Source organism: Glycine max, chromosome 2 (assembly GCF_000004515.6).
Source record: "Glycine max cultivar Williams 82 chromosome 2, Glycine_max_v4.0, whole genome shotgun sequence".
Taxonomy (NCBI): Eukaryota; Viridiplantae; Streptophyta; class Magnoliopsida; order Fabales; family Fabaceae; genus Glycine; species Glycine max.
Window position 1 is genome coordinate 6297633 of NC_016089.4, and position 18353 is coordinate 6315985.

General features: G+C 29.7%; 2 protein-coding genes across 2 annotated transcripts; one reads left to right on the forward strand and one right to left on the reverse strand.

Moving 5' to 3' along the window:
* Positions 1-1077: 1077 nt before the first annotated feature.
* LOC100801991 (glutamate dehydrogenase 1) lies at positions 1078-5352 on the reverse strand. The gene is made up of 9 exons (XM_003518189.5): positions 5195-5352; positions 4344-4457; positions 4028-4249; positions 3823-3897; positions 3268-3384; positions 2808-3058; positions 2299-2374; positions 2074-2160; positions 1078-1594 (listed from the first exon to the last, which is right to left on the reverse strand). Exons 1-9 carry the CDS (start codon positions 5300-5302, stop codon positions 1409-1411), a joined length of 1236 nt encoding a protein of 411 aa, XP_003518237.1. The 5' UTR covers positions 5303-5352; the 3' UTR covers positions 1078-1408.
* A 7971-nt stretch (positions 5353-13323) lies between these two features.
* LOC100803573 (uncharacterized) lies at positions 13324-14673 on the forward strand. The gene is made up of 2 exons (XM_003518190.5): positions 13324-13978; positions 14368-14673. Exons 1-2 carry the CDS (start codon positions 13823-13825, stop codon positions 14470-14472), a joined length of 261 nt encoding a protein of 86 aa, XP_003518238.1. The 5' UTR covers positions 13324-13822; the 3' UTR covers positions 14473-14673.
* The last annotated feature ends 3680 nt before the right edge of the window (positions 14674-18353 follow it).

Consider the following 18353-nt stretch of genomic DNA (forward strand, 5'->3'; position numbering starts at 1 on the left):
AATTTTCCTGAAGAAAAACACATTTTTATAGACTAATTTAACAATTAAATAATTGGATTATGAAAATAGGGAGGCTGGAGAGAACGAAGCTGCACGTATTGGATGGATTCATGGCTGGCGAGCTGTGGAATTCTCTCGGTATAAGCGAGGAAAACGCTCCCAATTTCTCAAGGAGACAAATCGGAGAGGGTGCGGGAGAGAGCGGGGTAGAGGTTCTGGATGACCCGGATTTTCCAATCCGGGTCACCGGGAGGGACCCGGAATATCTCGGGCGCGCACTCGTGCTCGTGGCCGATACAGAAGGGGCATTGCTGGTTCGGGTTCGGGTCGGCGGGTGACTTGGACTTGAAGTCGGAGGGTCGTTTGGCGCGCGCGGGTGAGAATATCACCCACCGGTTCCACACGATGTCTTTTCTCACTTCTGGGTTATTCGGGTTTCCTAAGGATGATGTGGCCATCGTGAGTCTTACGTTGTTTGTCTTTGATCAGTGATTGAATCACTGTACGCTACTTGTCTTACTTATTTACTAGCTAGAAATTAGAATGCTGGATAGTCTCTTCTCCACTCTGCTTTTTCTATTCTGTTTTTTTTTTCTTTTCCATTTCCTAGATTTCCAAAATTGTCTTATGGAACCAAGCCATAAATATTGGATTAGTAATTTGAAAGGATATACAACAACCATCCAATGAATTATTCTAAATTAATATTCTTTAAGTTCAGATTTTAATATGTAATAGCGTTAAAAATATTTTTGATTGTCATTTTTTAATGTTTATTTTTTGTTCATATTAGGTTTTGATATACAATTGCGTTAAAAAAATGTTTTTAGTTCTATCATGAATTGTTCAAAATCATATTAAAATATTAGCTATTGTAATCTTAGATAAACATTTACATGTTTATTGATTATGAATTTAGAATTAATTTTAAGTTAAAATAACTTAATAGATAATTTTTGCTTAAAATAAAAAATTATATTGAATTTATTTTTAACTTGATTATAGAATAAAAATACCATATAGACGATAGGTATGTGCCAGATGATTCGGACTCAGTGGTTCAACGCTGTTATTTTCTAAATAGATTTTTTTTTTTTTTATGAATGGGAATGAAAAAACAAAACAAAACAGCAAAGGAAAAGGGAAATACATCCTAACAAAGAAGCATCAGAAAACAAGTGATTCCTCATTGCAATTGGACCAACAAAGGCATAAATTGGATATATTGCTTGTGTTCTAAAAATACATCTAAGGCATAACAAATAAAACAATCATAAAGTGGAAAGGAATTTCTTTATTTTTCTTAAAAAAATAAAAGATCTAAAAAAATCCGTAAAAATTTCGGATGCATATGCAAGAATTGTGTAAGGTTTTGCTGAGGCTGACAATGGAACTCTTCATTATGATTTCAAGCTTCCCAACCCCTAAGGGTGGTGGCCCTTGCCACACGGTTAACTGCAAGGGTGAATGCTCCCATACGAAGATCACAGTTATGGGTTTTGCACATTTCCTTCACATCTTTGAACCCTTTGGTCATGTATGTCTTTAGCTCGTTGTTCACCTTCTCCTCATCCCACATGAACCCTTGAATGTTCTGTGCATTACATAATAATCATCATTTAATTAACCTTAATGATTACATGAAGTGGGTTAACATAATTGTAAATGTAAATGAATTTCGAACCACTCAAGTAACATGACAATGTTATGTCATAGAAGAAGAAAAATGTAAAAACAATTAATAGACCCTATATAAGTAGTGTTAGAAAAAAATACTACGTAACACTTTTTTTAGAATTATTTTTCCGAGACATTCTTTTTTATTGAGTGAAATTCATACAAGTCTCACAAAATATATTAATGGTTCTCATTCCCAAATAAGTCGGATTCACTTGAATTTTAGGCAATAAAGGAAAATTTATTGAAAAGAGAATATTAGAAAAATGTGTTGCTAGTATTTCTTGTAATTAGGTCTTACTATGGTTCTTTTTAGCTTTTTTCAAATGATATGACAAATTAATATGAGAGGAACCAAATATGCAACCATGTGAAATCATAACAGTTAATAGTTACCTGCACCCACTCAAAGTAGCTGACTGTGACTCCTCCAGAATTAGCAAATATATCTGGGAGGATCACAACCCCTTTCTTTTTCAGAATCTGCAAAGTAAGGAGGTAGTTAAAAACAGTGCATGATATTTGTTCTTACTTTTCTTCCAATGTTTTCTTTTTCTTTTTCTTGTTTTTTTTTTTGTTGCTTTTTTATTAAAAGGAACAGAAAAAAGAATTCAAACTAACCTCATCAGCCTCCGGGTCAGTTGGGTGATTGGCTGCTTCAACAACAAATTTGGCCTTAATCTCATTTGCGTTTTCCCTTCAACCATATAAAAAGAGGGAAAGAAAAAGGTTTACGCTTCTGTTCATTATATATCTCCATTTAGAACAGATAGATGTTTCTGATGCTTAAGGATGGAAGGCAATAAGTTTACGCAACAACCAATATTGTCAAGCTCCTCTAAATTTGGAAAATATTGCAAAATGTCGCGTACTTAAAAATTTTATATTACATTTTTTCACTGACATTTGGAAATAAAGTGAATGATATTTTACAATATTGTGCAAAACCAAAGACCAAAGTAAAAAACTTGTAAAGTAAGAGATTAAATCATCCCATGGCCTAATTAAAATGGAGGTTTACTCATGTGGGGTGCATTTTGGTGTTTGCTTCCAAGGTAAGATGTGATGATAATTAAGTGATCTTAGAAGTTTAATATGAACAAAAGAATTATGTAGTTAAGCAAAAGCACCTATTGATGACTCCACCAAGAGCTGCTGGGACAAGAACATCACAGTCTTCAACCAATATTGAGTTAGGGTCAATTGCTTCACCACCATGGAATCCTTTGACTCCCTGGTGTTGTTCAGAATACTTGAGTAGGCTTGGTATGTCAAGACCATTGCTATTCTTGATGGCCCCAGTTATGTCACTCACAGCAACAACTTTTCCACCTTTCTCACTGATCAATTTGGCAGCCCAAGACCCCACATTTCCAAAACCCTGAAGACACACACGACATGATTAATTGCATGCGTTTATCTCAAATTCATCAAAATATTAGGCATGAACTGATGATCTTCTTTTCTTGGAGAATTTTTACACTTAACTATTATATCTCTATTAAATATTAATCATTGTTGAAAGCATGATTTTCAAACTACTGTGCATGATTAATGCTGTTTTCATTTAGCATAGAGATCAAGTCGTACCTGTATGACAAGCCGCTGTCCGGATAGACTCATCCCATGCTCCTTAAGCAAAGCCTCAGTTGCAAAGAGGACTCCTCGTCCTGTAGCTGCATCTCTGCCTAGAGATCCACCGAGTTCCTTGTTTGAACATGGAAAGTTAGATATGGGAATTGGTTTAGGATATGTTATCAACAAATTTTTCTGAACACGCTCTTTATTTTTGGTTGAAATTCTTGTTTAATGCACTAAATAGGGAGTGGAACCCTCCTTATTTAGTAGAGTTCACATGAATTTCAACTAAGGACAAAACTTTTACATACAGTTTTTAAAGTGCTTTTGGTGTTATTCTCCTGTCAGAATTGGAGTTTCACCTTGGTATTTCACATAATAAAAATTTGCATTAAATCTCAACATAAAACTTCAATTCTCATTGTACAAAAGCACTTATAAAACTGTATCAAAGTTTTGTTCTTCAACTAATAATCCAATCGTAGAAAGAGTGTGTTGATAAGTTGCTGTTGTGGCACAGTTCAATGCTCATTAAAATGAGAAATACAAACAGTTTAATCTACGTACTATAGGTTTCCCAGTCACTACTGCTGGAGAGTGGCCATGAAATTTGGAATACTCATCTAGAATCCATGCCATAGTCTGCATTCACAACCAACTAGTAAGTTAGTGAGTGTTTTATAATAAAGTCCAATATGAAGAAAAGAGAGCATAACATTTGTCAAGCATAACAATCATCAGCAAATTCACAAAGCTTAGTTGTTGTACTGACCTGTGGTCCCGTTCCCATATCAGGAGCGGGTACATCTGTCTGAACTCCAATCAGATCATGAATTTTCTGGGTAAAAACTCTAGTGAGTCTTTCTAACTCTGACACACTTAATTTTGCAGGATCACACCCTATCCCTCCTTTGGCTCCACCATATGGTATATTCGCTACTGCTGTCTTCCATGTCATTAGTTGTGCCAAAGCATTCACTTCATCTGGTTCAACCTACTCAAGCCAAAGACATATGATTGAGTGATAGAACTTAAAACCTATAAACAGATAAATCACTGAGTTTTTTGTAAGTCAGAATATAAATAACCTCAGGATGGTATCTGATCCCTCCTTTCATGGGGCCTCTGGCATTATCATGTTGAACTCTGAATCCAACAAAAGTGGCCAAGCTTCCATCATCTTTGGGGATGGTACACTCAACCTGCATTTTCATTCAACATGTTTTAGAACTAGAGTTGCATTTTATGCTTATCTGATAAATACAAAATAAGAACAAAACAGAAGCCATCAAGGTGCCATCATCAATAGGGAAGGTGATTTGAGAAACATAATGCTATTTAGTAAGATTGACTTTTTTGTAAAAAGTTTTATGCATGATTTTTTAAACAATAAACTAAAGCGAGGGATAGGTAGAGATATGACTGAACTCAGTTTTATCACACATTCACACAGTAAGCAAATAAGAAACATTGAATGAAGATCAAACGATTCATTTTTTGTCTAGGTAAATTAGATTTAAAACATGCATTTAAGATGGGGAGTTATAAGGTTGGCTTGGTGGTTGAAGGAAGAAAAGGAGGAAGTGGTCATGAGTTTGAATTCTCCAACCAACAAAAAACTAACACCTAACATTGGCCTAAAAAATCAAAGGGGTTTATTTCAATTGGTTGCGCAAGATACATGAGTTGTTGTCCATGCTAACTGTTTTCGATTAGATAAAAAAACATTGGCCAATTAAAAAAAAAAACATGCATTCAAGATTTTAGTTCTCTGATCTTCATTTAACGGTTTTGATTTGTTGCCTCTATGATGCATGAAAATTTTGACTGCAACAAACCTGGAAGAATGAAGAGAAAAAAAATGTTTCTTCAAAAACATTTAGCACTTTCCTTTGTGAAAAAACATGGTAAGAACAGATCATTTTGCAGGTTTACTTGCCTTGATTTCTCTGAATGGAATCAGCAAGCTTTTTTCAAGCTTCGAATCCAATCCAAGGAGCCTAGAGGCCAGCCTAAAGTTCCTGTTGGTGGCTGCTAGTGCATTCATTCTTAACACAATTTCAATGTTTTTGAGAGAGATACACGAGACGCGGAAAATAGATGTTGCAACTTTGCTTTTCTTACCGGTATATATAGCTATCAGGGGAAGAAAAAAGGGAAACAAAGAAAGATACTTGTGCCATGAAAGTAGGAAAGATACACAAGCAACATCGCTAGTCAATGTCAACAAAAATATTCTAGTAAAAGTTTGGTAATGATTCGACAAAAAACATGGATAATTACATCAACGTGACACACCACGTGGATCAAAGTTAGCAATTAGTATAGAATCATGGTGGCGGAAAAGAAAATAATGACAGCCTCAATGTTCATAAAATTTAGGAGAAATTGCTGCGTTTAGTTGATTTTGTGAAGCATAGTTTTTATGTCCCTTTTATTAAAGGTTTATTATGTTAGCTTAATAATACGGATAGGGATAGCTTGATCATTGGAAAATATATACAGGAGTGATCAATTGATTTGATTTGCTTGATTATTATCTATAGTATTATTTTTTGTAACCAACTACTCTAATTAAAAGTTTTGGCTCTTTGGTAAAATTGGTAGTACTACTAGGACCTAAGGTATTTCTACAAATTTAATCCTTTGGATTGGATTAATCTTTAATTAGGGACATGATCGAACTTATTCTCAGGGATATAATCAGACTTGGCACTTACGGGGGAAAAAAACATTTCATAAAGATGTGCACTATTTTTTATTTAAAATATTTATAATTTAATAATTCAAAATGTTAGTTATTTTATATAAAAAAACCTACTTCTTAATTATTTTATTATTCGTTAAGGGTTTTGAATTCACAAATCATGATCACTTTGCACTCTTATTTTGGGAATCCATAATAAAGTAATATATATATATATAACCATTTTCACTTCATAATATATTAAAAATGGTATATTTCCATATTCAATTAATCGATAATTGATTTTCTTTATCATTATCGAGAATTGAAATTTATATACATGATTTGCATTGTAGGGCTATTCAATAATATTAAGAGTTACAGGATATTAGAATTTATTTTTGTTCATTTTTTAAAATAATTTTTTATGTGTATTTTTTTTTACATGGTTATACAAATGTACAATCTCATTTAAGAAAGAGCCAGGATCACACAAAGATCCATAACATTCAACAGGTATTTAAGAAAATCCCAAAAAGAATATACAATATCATTATTCGGTAATTAAAATCTGTCAAAATACAACACTAAATAACCAAAAATTATATAATATTTTTATAATTTTTAAAAAGTCAGGGGGCCAAACCCCAAACCCTCAAGTAATTATTTCCCTGCTAATTTTCAAAAAGATGTATGATATGAGAACCAAATTCAAATTTTATCTCTCAAACTAAAAACATGTTAATTGAGTTGACACTTGACAAATACATTTTTCGTAGTTTTTTTTATTCGTAATAACTGAAAATTGAAAGAGTTTTTTTTCTTAATTACTAGAGTTTTTGGTCTCTTTTGCAGAATATGACTTCTTACCATAAGATTTTTTTGTGTGCTGAATTACCATAAGATATTTTATTGCTCATGCGTTTATCTGCCGATTACAAAACGTGACTATTGTTTATGTCGTTTTTTCATGGAAAATAAGATTTCTTGCCCAATAATTTTCCTAATAATACTCACGAGTTCCATTTGTTTCAGGTAATGTCGCGGGATGTATTGTGCTATAATTTAATTTTTACATTAAGTTAAAAAAAATTAAGAAAAACATTTTTCTTATAAAAATTATATTCAAGCGAATATTGAATCATTTTATATTTTCCTTTCATATTGGAGAGAAAAAAAAATTTACTAATCCAGAACGAGTTTTTTTTACTGAGAATCCAAGACGAGTTCTACGATTATTTCTGTGTTTTATGCCAAAAATATTTCATACACTCTCCTTGTTAATGAAACTTATCACAATTGTTTTATTTTTCTCTCTTGACATACTAAAATCTAACATAAAAATATTCTGTAAAAAACATAAAAATATTCCATATCTCACATGTGTATATAAATAGGTGGGTAGATGAATTTTTATCTTTATTATAATAATTATAATTATAATATAATAAAATAAACAACTCTCAGAGAAAAATATTATACAATTTAGCGGGAAAATTTTAGAATTTTTTTATCTGTTTAATTTATAAACTATTTAAATATAATAATTAAGATAATTAGAACAAGCTCTAAATAAGATAATTAGAATAATGATATCTTTTGATTTGAAACAATTAAATTAATGATTATCAACACATATATATGTTTTAATTAAGGTAATTAAAAGTAAAAGTCTGAAAGGAAAATATTGTGCAATTGAGCAGGAAAACTTTAGAGATTTTTATTTTTATTTTTATTTTTAGTTCATAAAAATATATAAACATGGTAAATAAGGTAATTATAACAATCATATATTATAATTTAAAATAATTAAATTAATTATTATCAACATGTATGTATAAGGTAATTAAAATTATTTTAAAATAAAGATAAATAAAAATATGTAAGAATTTTGTCTTAAATTATAAAATATATTTATAGTTAATAAATATTCCGTGCCTTTAAATTATCAGAAAATGTATTTACTTGGCGAATTACTTTCAATAGTGTGAATGTCTTTCATTAAACCATTTTTAAATCTACATTATTATTATTATAAAAGGTTAGAATAAATATTAAAATACAAATTTAAATATATTATTCATTGAATAAGATGATTCATCTGGCCATTTGCTGCTTGCCACAAGTTGATACTTAAGATAAGCTGCCTTCGTCAAGATTCGTAAAAACTGCAAACGCGCATTCATCCTGTCAATGCTTTACTTGGCAAATCGTCACCACCCTAATGCAATTAAACAAAAAAATTATATTCATCATTTTCCTCTTTGGTCTTTAAACAAAAAAAAGGGTTCAATTACGACTTTATTTTTTATACATAGTTATGTTAAAAAATACATTTTAATTAATTTTTAATTTTTTTTTACTAATTGAATTGCTGATTTGATTGTTCAATAAATAATTTTTTAAAAATAATTTTCAGCTTTATTTGAAACATTACTTCAAGTTTAAAATACTAAATTTTAATTTTTATATTTTATCTTTAATATATTTATCAAATTTCTTACCATCTTTTTTAAATAAATCATAATTTTATTATTTTCAACTACTTTAACAATTAATTTTATCAAATATTTAGAATTTAATAAGTTAATTTTTCAATTTTCAATTTTTAACTTTTAACTTCCAACTATTTTTTTAGCTAGTTTTATCTAACATAGCATATAACTATATATTCATTAGTATGCATTAGTTCATGTTTTTTTTTATTTAATAAAGTTCGTGTTGTTAATATTTTTTAAAAAAGAAAATGTAAATTTTAGTATTTATATATTCTTATAAGAACTAAACTTAATATATATTTTTCATACAGGGACTGATTTCTAAATTAATGTCTCCCATATATAAAAACTAAATGATTAGTTTAATCCATTGAGAAAACATTGATTTGGTGATTCTTTAGACATTCATGGATCATATTCAAAATTGGTGGGCTCAAATTAAAGATGTACGGCCCAACTACCAAGTATTGGGTCCGTGTAATGTTAATCCTTACCCATAATACTCTAGCTACTTCAAATACACGTCAGTTTCACCTTCTGTTTTTTTTTTCTCTTTTTTTTTTATCTTGACTTGAATGTGTGAACTCATTATATATTAAATCTGTCCAGCCATGGTCACGTATTGACGGCTGGATAATTTCATGCTTTTCACTTATTTTTTACAATATTTTTTTCTCTCTTTTGCTTGTTTTTTCTTCTTCTTTTTACTAAAAAATCGTGCAAAACACGAGATTTGCTCTTAATTTTTAACAAACAAAAAAACCAACGGTTAATCATTGGAATTAGGATTTTATTTTTTTACTTTTTGGAATCAAGTAAAGTTTTAAATATGTGACTAAGCCGTGGTTTGATTGTGAGGAGAGAAAAGAAGAGAAGAAAATAGAATAAGTGAGAAAAAAAAAGAAGAAAAATATACATGAGATAGGATGTAAATAATAGTTATTTGGTTGAAGAGAAATAAAGAATAAATATTTAAATTAAAATGATTTGATAGATAAGAAAATAAGAGAAGAGAAATTGATATTAAATAAAAATATATTATTATTAATAATATTATAATATTTTTATTATTAATGTTTTAAATTTTTATTTGAATAATAGTAATGTTAACTATTATTATTTATTTTTAATATTATTATTATTATGTATGATATTGTAATATTAGAAAAATGGAGAGAGAGAACGCTAACTTTTATTCACTTCTTTTGCACGGATGATTTTAATCATGGGACTCACTAGATTTTTTGAAATTTTTTTTATCTATTCAGCGCATCAAAACTATATACGATTCTCAAAATCATCTCAAATCTTCGTCCTTCCTCACCCCTTCTCTCCTCTCGTGCACAACTGCTCAACCAAACTGCCCTCAAGTCTCATGATCAGTTTTATAATCAATTCAAAATATCGGAGTTTGTAAAAATACCTAAAAGTTTCATCAAAAAGTAAAAAAAAAAAAAAAAAACTAATTCCGATGATTTAAAAAATAAATCCAAGCTATATTAATACTTTTAATTTAAGAATTGTCCAAGCTTTAAACATATTTGGACTAGTTTAGGAAATTTCTTCACGGCCGGGCAAGTTACAACTCACAAACGTTTTGGATTTATACTGTGAATAATTTATATGTGTTAAAGTTAAAATTGAGTTCAACTTTTAATTATTTGATTGTAAAAGCTTCAATACCATGTCAAAGATAATCTCTTTGAAAAATAAAGGAGTTAATTAGCTATGTAAGATCATTCGTATTAATCAAGCAAATGGACTAAAGTGATAATAATAATGAATAACAATTCATGTTCCACTCTCTTTCATCATGATACTCAACAGAGAGACAGAAAAAATAACCATGAAACTAAAAAAACACATTAAAGTAGTTGCAAAAAGAAATAAAAGTGAGTTTTTGTTTCAACTTTGGTCGGCTATGTAGTACAAATGATCATCGTGTTTCTCACACAAACACGCTCAACACACACATATATAGATACAATTTATCACAAAAGAGTCAATCTATGTTAGTATTCAGTGCATATTAATTGTCCTCTGCTTGTACCAAACATAATAACAAAGCAAGACAACTTAAAGTTGACATTAAGCTCCTAAAATAAATAGCATTGCATTTCTTGTTTCCAACCATTTAAAATAAAACCATTGAAAAAAGTGATCAAAGCAAACAAATTTCGTTTTAACATTTGCAAGCGGCAATAACATACTAAGGAAAACATACCCGAGAAGTGGAGGGGGAGACAACAAAAAAATGAGTGTAAAACCAAGCATAGGTTGAACTGAACAGCTTCTAAATTTGGAATTTGATATATATATTTACTATGGTTATGGTTGTGGGAGAGAGAAGAAAGCCAAAAATTTAAGAGAATCAGAATTTAATTCTCAGAGGATTTCGGAATCAAATTCCACCAAAACCAACACAAACAGGTCCAATCAACTTCTCGTGCAACATGTGTGCCTGCTTTGATCAGAATTATAACAATTCGGTTAGAGAATATGATGCGTATCAGAATAAAAAATAATATGATGCCTATGTTAGTAAATAAAAGTTGGGGGTGCTTTAATGTCCTATCTTGAGTCCTTGCAACCACTAGGCAATTACAACCCATCATTTTTTTCTTCTTAGAACTCAAGCTATCCTCAGCTGGGAGTTAAGATTGATTAAAAGGATAATATTTTTCTAATAGATATTCATCTAAGCACATTGACTTTAAAGATCGAATCATTGTTATATACTTATCAATTTTATTCCATAAAATCAAAGTCACACCATAAAAAAATAAAAACAACTATTTATTATTTTGTCTTCACCTTTATTGTGAATTTAATCCAAACACATTAAGAGACACAATTAACTGTGATCTATATCACACCATGTTATAACTAATTAACTAAAGAGTAAATTATAACGATGATTCATTTGATTTGTTTTTATTACACTGGACACTCTTGTTCTTTTTTTAATCTTATGAAAAATATTCTAATTGTTAGTTTTCTGTTTCATTCGTCATCTTTGATTTTTTTTTGTGAGAAATATTAGTTTGAGATTGTCACTTGAGGAACACATAATTTTTAATGAATTTTCTTTACCTAAAGTACTTTTATTTATTCCGTTTAACTTCATAATTATTTTATGTTAAAAAATGACAGGTGGAGAAGTATATATGTATAAAATAATTCACAATTAGTTTGAAATTATCACTCGAGGAACACATAATTTTTAATAAATTTTCTTTACCTAAAATATTCTTATTTGTTCCGTTTAACTTCATAATTATTTCATGTTAAAAAATAACAGTCGAGAAGTACATATATTAAAATGATTCACATTAAATTTGAACAACTTCAATCAAAAAATAAAGTTCAACTAAGTAAATCCAAAAAACATTTTTAATTGAATATTAAAATGATTTTCAATAAGATTCTTTATATCAATATCTAAATATTATTTTCTTTTGTCGATCTTTATTTGTTTCTTTTGTAAATAAATATCTTTTTTTTTCTTTTATTAAATTTACTAACAAAAGATTCAGAAAATTAACAAATGATGTTAAAAGGAATAAAAAAAGAAGAAAAGTTACGAATCTAATAAAAACAAATCAGATTTATGATTATTATAATTAACTCTTAACTAAACAGCATATCTAAATTCACCCTCAGCACACTGCCACTAAGGTTTAAAATTGCAATCTGGAATCACAACTGTGTTGCAAGAACAAAGTTTTTGGAAACTTTACAATTGTATGGCAAATGCAATTACAGTTATATCAGTCATATTTTACACTAATTCATTATTACGTCAAATTTTTGTAAGACTCTGATAGTTCAACCTGGAGAGGTAAAACGGATGATTCAAATGGATTTTGAGTTGGATTAGAATTCATGACTAAAAACCAATCCGTTAGATTATTTATATAATTCATTAAATATTTATCACTATGTTATAATTTTGAATCCTTACTCTTGGATAAAAGCATTTTTACAAATTATTCTCTTTCTTACTACGTAGCTTTTTTTTAGTCCAAGGTGTTTTTGGGCGATCTCCTGAATTAACCCAAAAAAGTACCTTCCCATACATTTAAGTATCTCATTTTATTTTAATTTGTATTTTTACATTTTTTTTAGAGAATTAGTATTTTTACTTGTAAACTGCATATGATAAGTGTTTTTTATTATATAATTAAGATTCATAATGTATATTTTTAAATATACAAATTATGTTATAATTATATAAATTGTGTTTTTTATTTATAATGAAAATTTTAAATTATTTTATAAAATTCTTTTTAACTACAAATATAAATAAAATAGAAATGAAAGCCCAATTTATTTTGAAAGTGAAAATTGCTTAAATGATGACCCAAGTTCATCTCTGGAGTGTGCACCCTCTTCCTGAAGGGGTTGTCTGCCAAAGCATGTCTCCCAAAATGAGTTTCCGGCCAAGTCTTTAATTTTAATTTGAGGACATTTTTGAAAAAAAGAAAAAGATATATATATCAAATTACATTGACATTGCAGGTATATTTTTTATGCAAAGAATGATATACAGGTACAATTTCGTTCCTTAATCTGTATATCTTTTTTTGACACTAAACCAAATTAGTATGTGTATATTTCCTTCTAACGATAACAAGCAAAGAATGAGATAGGGACCCCAAATTATTTAAAGTAAAGTTAATTCTATCATATCATGGTGTGAGCTGGCCCCACTACTTCAGGGCTATCTTCTAGATTCACGCCAACCTCCAAATTTGACTAAAAATACACACACGCCTATATTTTATCCGCATGTAAGATAAGATGGATAAATTAATAATTTCTTCAATTTACATGTGCAAGTAAATTAGATTATAATCCAATCAAAACTCATTGTTACAATATTTTAAAATTAATTATTTTAAAAATTATCAACTTCTCGTATTAGATAACAGTGTTTTTTTTTTCCTGAATTATTAGATAACAGTGTAACTCTTATTAACTAGATTTCAATTGAATACTTTATTTCATTCAATATTCTATATTTTTATTTTTATTTTTGCCAGCATCATCGTCACCGAAGACCTAGCCAAAAATGCTGAACCAATGTGCAAAAAATGAGAGCAGTTGGAGAAGCTACCTTTTGACATTGTAAACAAACAAAGTCACAAAGTGGTGGTTGAGAATTTTCTTTTTCCAAAGAAAAACAAGCGAACAACTCAACGCGTTCTAGTTTTTTTTATAGACACCTTCTAAAAAAAACTCAACCCCAACATTCTCGTACACTTGATCCTTCTTGGGTTGTCAACAATTTTCCCTCTTTTCATTTTCCATTGCTGAAAAATCATACCTTGAAATCGAAAGCCCCTGTTTTGTTTTTCTTTTCGCTGGTGTTGTGAGAGAAATGTGCCCTTTAAGGTTTATCTTGGTGTTCTTCTCCGCCGTGCTGGCGGGTTATTTTGCGTGGAAAACGGTGCGTTCTAACCCGATCGAGGTGTTTTCCGAGGATTCTGCCGATGAAGATAAATCCTCCAAGAAGGGAGATTTTGATTTCAAGAAGGTACCCTCATAATCCTCTATTTTTTTTAATGTCATAATCCTCTGTCTACAATGATCATCACATGAAAATATAATTAACATGCAAATTCACCTTTTAAAATTTTAGGTGTGGACGATTAATTTCCTAGGATGAACAATTGGGATTGTTAAAGTGATATAAGATGAATTTGATGATTAATGAACAATTGGGATTTTTTTTGTTGGGGAGGGAGAATAAAGTCCCAAATTCATGTTGAGGGTTTTGTCGGCGGATAAGTTAATTTTTTTAAATACAAAATTTCTATAGTTGATATTTGGGATTCTTGAAGATTTTGTGAATTTGTGCAATTTTTTTGTTAGGGGTTTAATTTTGGTTATTTTATTGACCAAGAATGGTGATTGAATTTTCAGATGATTCAGAATGGATTTTGGGGTTTCGTTGACATGGCTAGTGGGAGGTATCTGTGGAGGAATTTGAGGTCAACCAACAAAGACGCCGAATTGAAAAGCTCTTAGGGACCTAACCCTAATCCTCTTCTTTAATCACGGCTCTTTCTTTGTTTAGTGATTTGTCTTGTGGAAACCTACGTGTAAATTCTTGTATTCCCACTTTTCTTTATCCTTGTTTGTGGGTTCAATTCAAGAATGTTTGGTGGATAAATTGGCCAAAAGAATCGTGGAATTCTCATCATTATGCATAATCTTATGTCCGGCAAAGCCGCTCACTCATCACTATTTTCAGATTTGTCTTGCATTTCAATGTCAAAAACTACACTCAGTCTATATAAATGGCGCATAATATATGGCAAGCTAACACATCAATTTAGTGAATGAAGTTGACAAACACTAGAGTTGTTAGATAAGCTGATCATAGGGGGTTTCGTCCAAGCAGAAATTTTTCCACTTTTATTGGACTCGATTCATAGTCATGCCATAGACAATGTGTCTATTTGGAAACTTGTTGAGAAATACAAAATCACAATCGGAATGTAAAAACTATTAGCATGAATGGTTTAGCAGTGAGATCACTAAAATTGCATAAAAAGGAAAAATTGACAATAATATCTTGTTTGCTTTAGTTTCGATGCAAAAACTTAATTGATTTTCACTTGATGCATCGTCGACGTGTTTGATGACATGTTACTTCATGCTCGATTTTAGGTCACACTTTTTATTCTACAAGTTTTAAAAATTGACTGTTTGATATATCATACAACATTTATAACCCTAAAGTCATAAATGTTGTAATGAGATGTTGAGATGCATGGTAGGGTTCTTGGCACACAAGACAAATATTGGGGGTATGCTGCAGACTGATAAATTTGCAGATAAAGGGAGTGTTTTTTTTTTTTTTCAAAAGAACATGAGGGAGAAGTGTGCGTTTTACAAGGGTATTTTAGAAAAATAAAAAGAAAAAGGGAGTGTAATAGTAAAGAGGAGAAGTAGAAATAACAATAGTAAAAAATAATCACCCTAGTTCAAAAGCAAACCCATTTGATGAATAAAATTTTTATCCATGGTAAATAATTTTGTAAATACTCATTAGAAGTGAGGACCATGCCAAAATTTTGATTATCGCAGCATGATTCATACGATGCTAGATGGACAGATTTTTTCAACTTACACGTAGGTACAACATGTTGATGGTGAAGTTGTCATTTTGTCAAATCCAAAGCCCGAACTAAGGTAAAGCTAATAATACCATGGCCTTGGGCCCAACTTGTTTTAATTCATATAATTTTTTAAAATTATATTAATAATATATTATAAATTATATTTTACATTTTAGAAAATAAAAATATTATTGATTTTAAAATTACATTTAAAACGCGATAATATTATACTTCGGTTCAATTTAATTTCTTTTATACTTCACCTCTCTCTTTTCTTTTCTTTTTTCCTTTTTGAGAAGGACTCATTAGACTTTAAAAATCACAAGAAAAAAATTGCATATATTTATGGTGTGTTTGATTTCACAGGGAATCAAGGTGAAAAATTATGGTGATCATAAAGTTACTACATTGTGTTTGACAGCGGCGGATTCACACTTATTTTAGGAAATATACATGCATTTTCTTACTTTTAAAAAGTTACATATAAATATTTTTAAAATGTATATTTTATCTCCCTAATTTTATATATTTAAACCCATTGCCTCTAATTTTCCCTCCTTTCATGATAATAATAATTAATTTTCTTAAAATAAATTATCTGCTTTAACTTAGGATCTTAGATCCATTACTAATGTATGGTGCAGTGGCACTGAAAGTAGAACTTATTTATTTACTATTGTAGCTATAACATTTTTTTGTTTGGTATCTCTGGTTTAACCATACATCCAAACATTATTATTAGAATGTGTTTGATTTTATGGGCGAGAATATTGAGAATTGATATGGGCTATAGTGAAAATTGATTTTATAAAAGTATAGACGCTTGGTTATTGATAAGTAAAATGATTTTGACTCAAAACCTCAATTTAACCAAAAGTGATGAAAGGTAACTTTTGTGTTGACTTTAAAATTTTACACTAAATCCTATAATTAATAAACAAGCTTTTAAGATTAAAGCATCCATATAAATCACTTTACTTAAAAAATTAATTTTACAAAATCAAGTTTATAAATGTAAGTCCACAAACACACACTTATGAAGTAAATAAACTACTACTATTTGATTAACTTCCTCAAGAATGTAGCACCACTGAATATGCCCTTCCACTGAACAGATGTGCTTCATGCTATTGACGAGAGGAGCACTACTATAATATTAATCCTACTTGCTTCTGAGAGTTTTTTTTTTTCTTCCTCTTTAGTATTTATCATTATTCTTATACAAATTCTCTTTTAATTTTCATCGAATGATTTTCTTAGAAACAATTCCCATTCCATTCACATAAGGTATTTACTTTTTTATTTTTTGCTGAAAGGGGAGAGGCATAAGCCCCACACCCACGAAAGATTATAATGCAATAGGCAAAAATATACAGTCAACATCACCTAATAATTGGGCATAAACAAAAGTAGGAACATGAGAATAAACTTGACAACCTAAGTCTAAAGAAAGATCAAACTTAACAAAACTAAACAAGGTAATTTACTAATGATTTTAATTATATTACATAATTTTTAAAATTGTTATAAAAAATATATTTGAATAGAAATAGAACTTAGACATCTTTTTTTTTTTTCGAGAGAGAAAACTTGCACGTCCTTTTATACATGTAAAATTTAAAAATACATTTATGAAAAATATTATTTGATATGCAAATATATATATTCTATGATTAGACCCTAAACCGTAAATAGCTTAAGCCACTCTGGCTGAACCAAGTCTATAAACCTTGAAAGAGTTCTTCGTGACGAAGGGAATTGAATTTTCCCAAACTTTTGTCAAGTTACACCTAATCAACACTGAATGTGAGGCAATCATGTAACACCCAATTAGAAGTGCAAAATGCAACAAACAATCTTTTGTCACGTGATAGCAAAACTATTTTTTTTCAATTTTCTTAATGGAAGTTTTGCCAACTAAAATTTAGTATTTTTCAACTGCTCAATCATCACGAACCACATGGCCAACACGGGAGAATAAGTTAATGAAATTAGTTAGTCGACATCAAAATTATCAATGTTCATATTGTATAATATATGCACACAATTGGAAGGAACAGTGAATCCAGGTAACAAAAGTCTACAAACCAGCTCAACAGGCATCACCCTCAGCATTTTGTTAAATTATACGCATTGGAAACACCTAAACGACATATAAACTACAAATTAAATCACTGAAAATCTTTACAGAAATGATTAAATAGAACCATTAATATATTATCTATCTATCAATATATTAACATATAAAAACTAAACATGTAATGAAATGACAGTAATGATAAGGCTCCCCCAACAAACTATTCTTCACATTGTTAATTCATGAATGATCATCGCCTTCTTAAATTTACACTCAAGCAAATTTTATTTGGTTCAAGTAGATAGACAAATTATTTTTATGATAAGAACATCTTCATTATTAATTATTTTATAAATATATAACCATTATTTATTTTACTATTATAAGAAAAACATGCATTTTGAAACCAAGTATAACAATATCAGGCTCTGAAGAAGTATATCCAAAGTTCAAACTCAATTATTTTACTTTAAAGAAAGGCAATAAAAAAATTTATTTTAAGAAAAAAAGGAAAAGTAACTTTAAAAAAATGAAAGAGTAGTGGGCCTACAAACCGTTGGCGACAGCTGTATGGCACGGAGAAGCCCAATAAGACACCCTGTCCAACAACCAAACGGGCAGGTGCGGCTGACCAAAAATCTGAGAAAGGATTACCCAATAATTTTTAGTTAAGCTTATATATTTCAAATTTAATTTAAATGTATTGC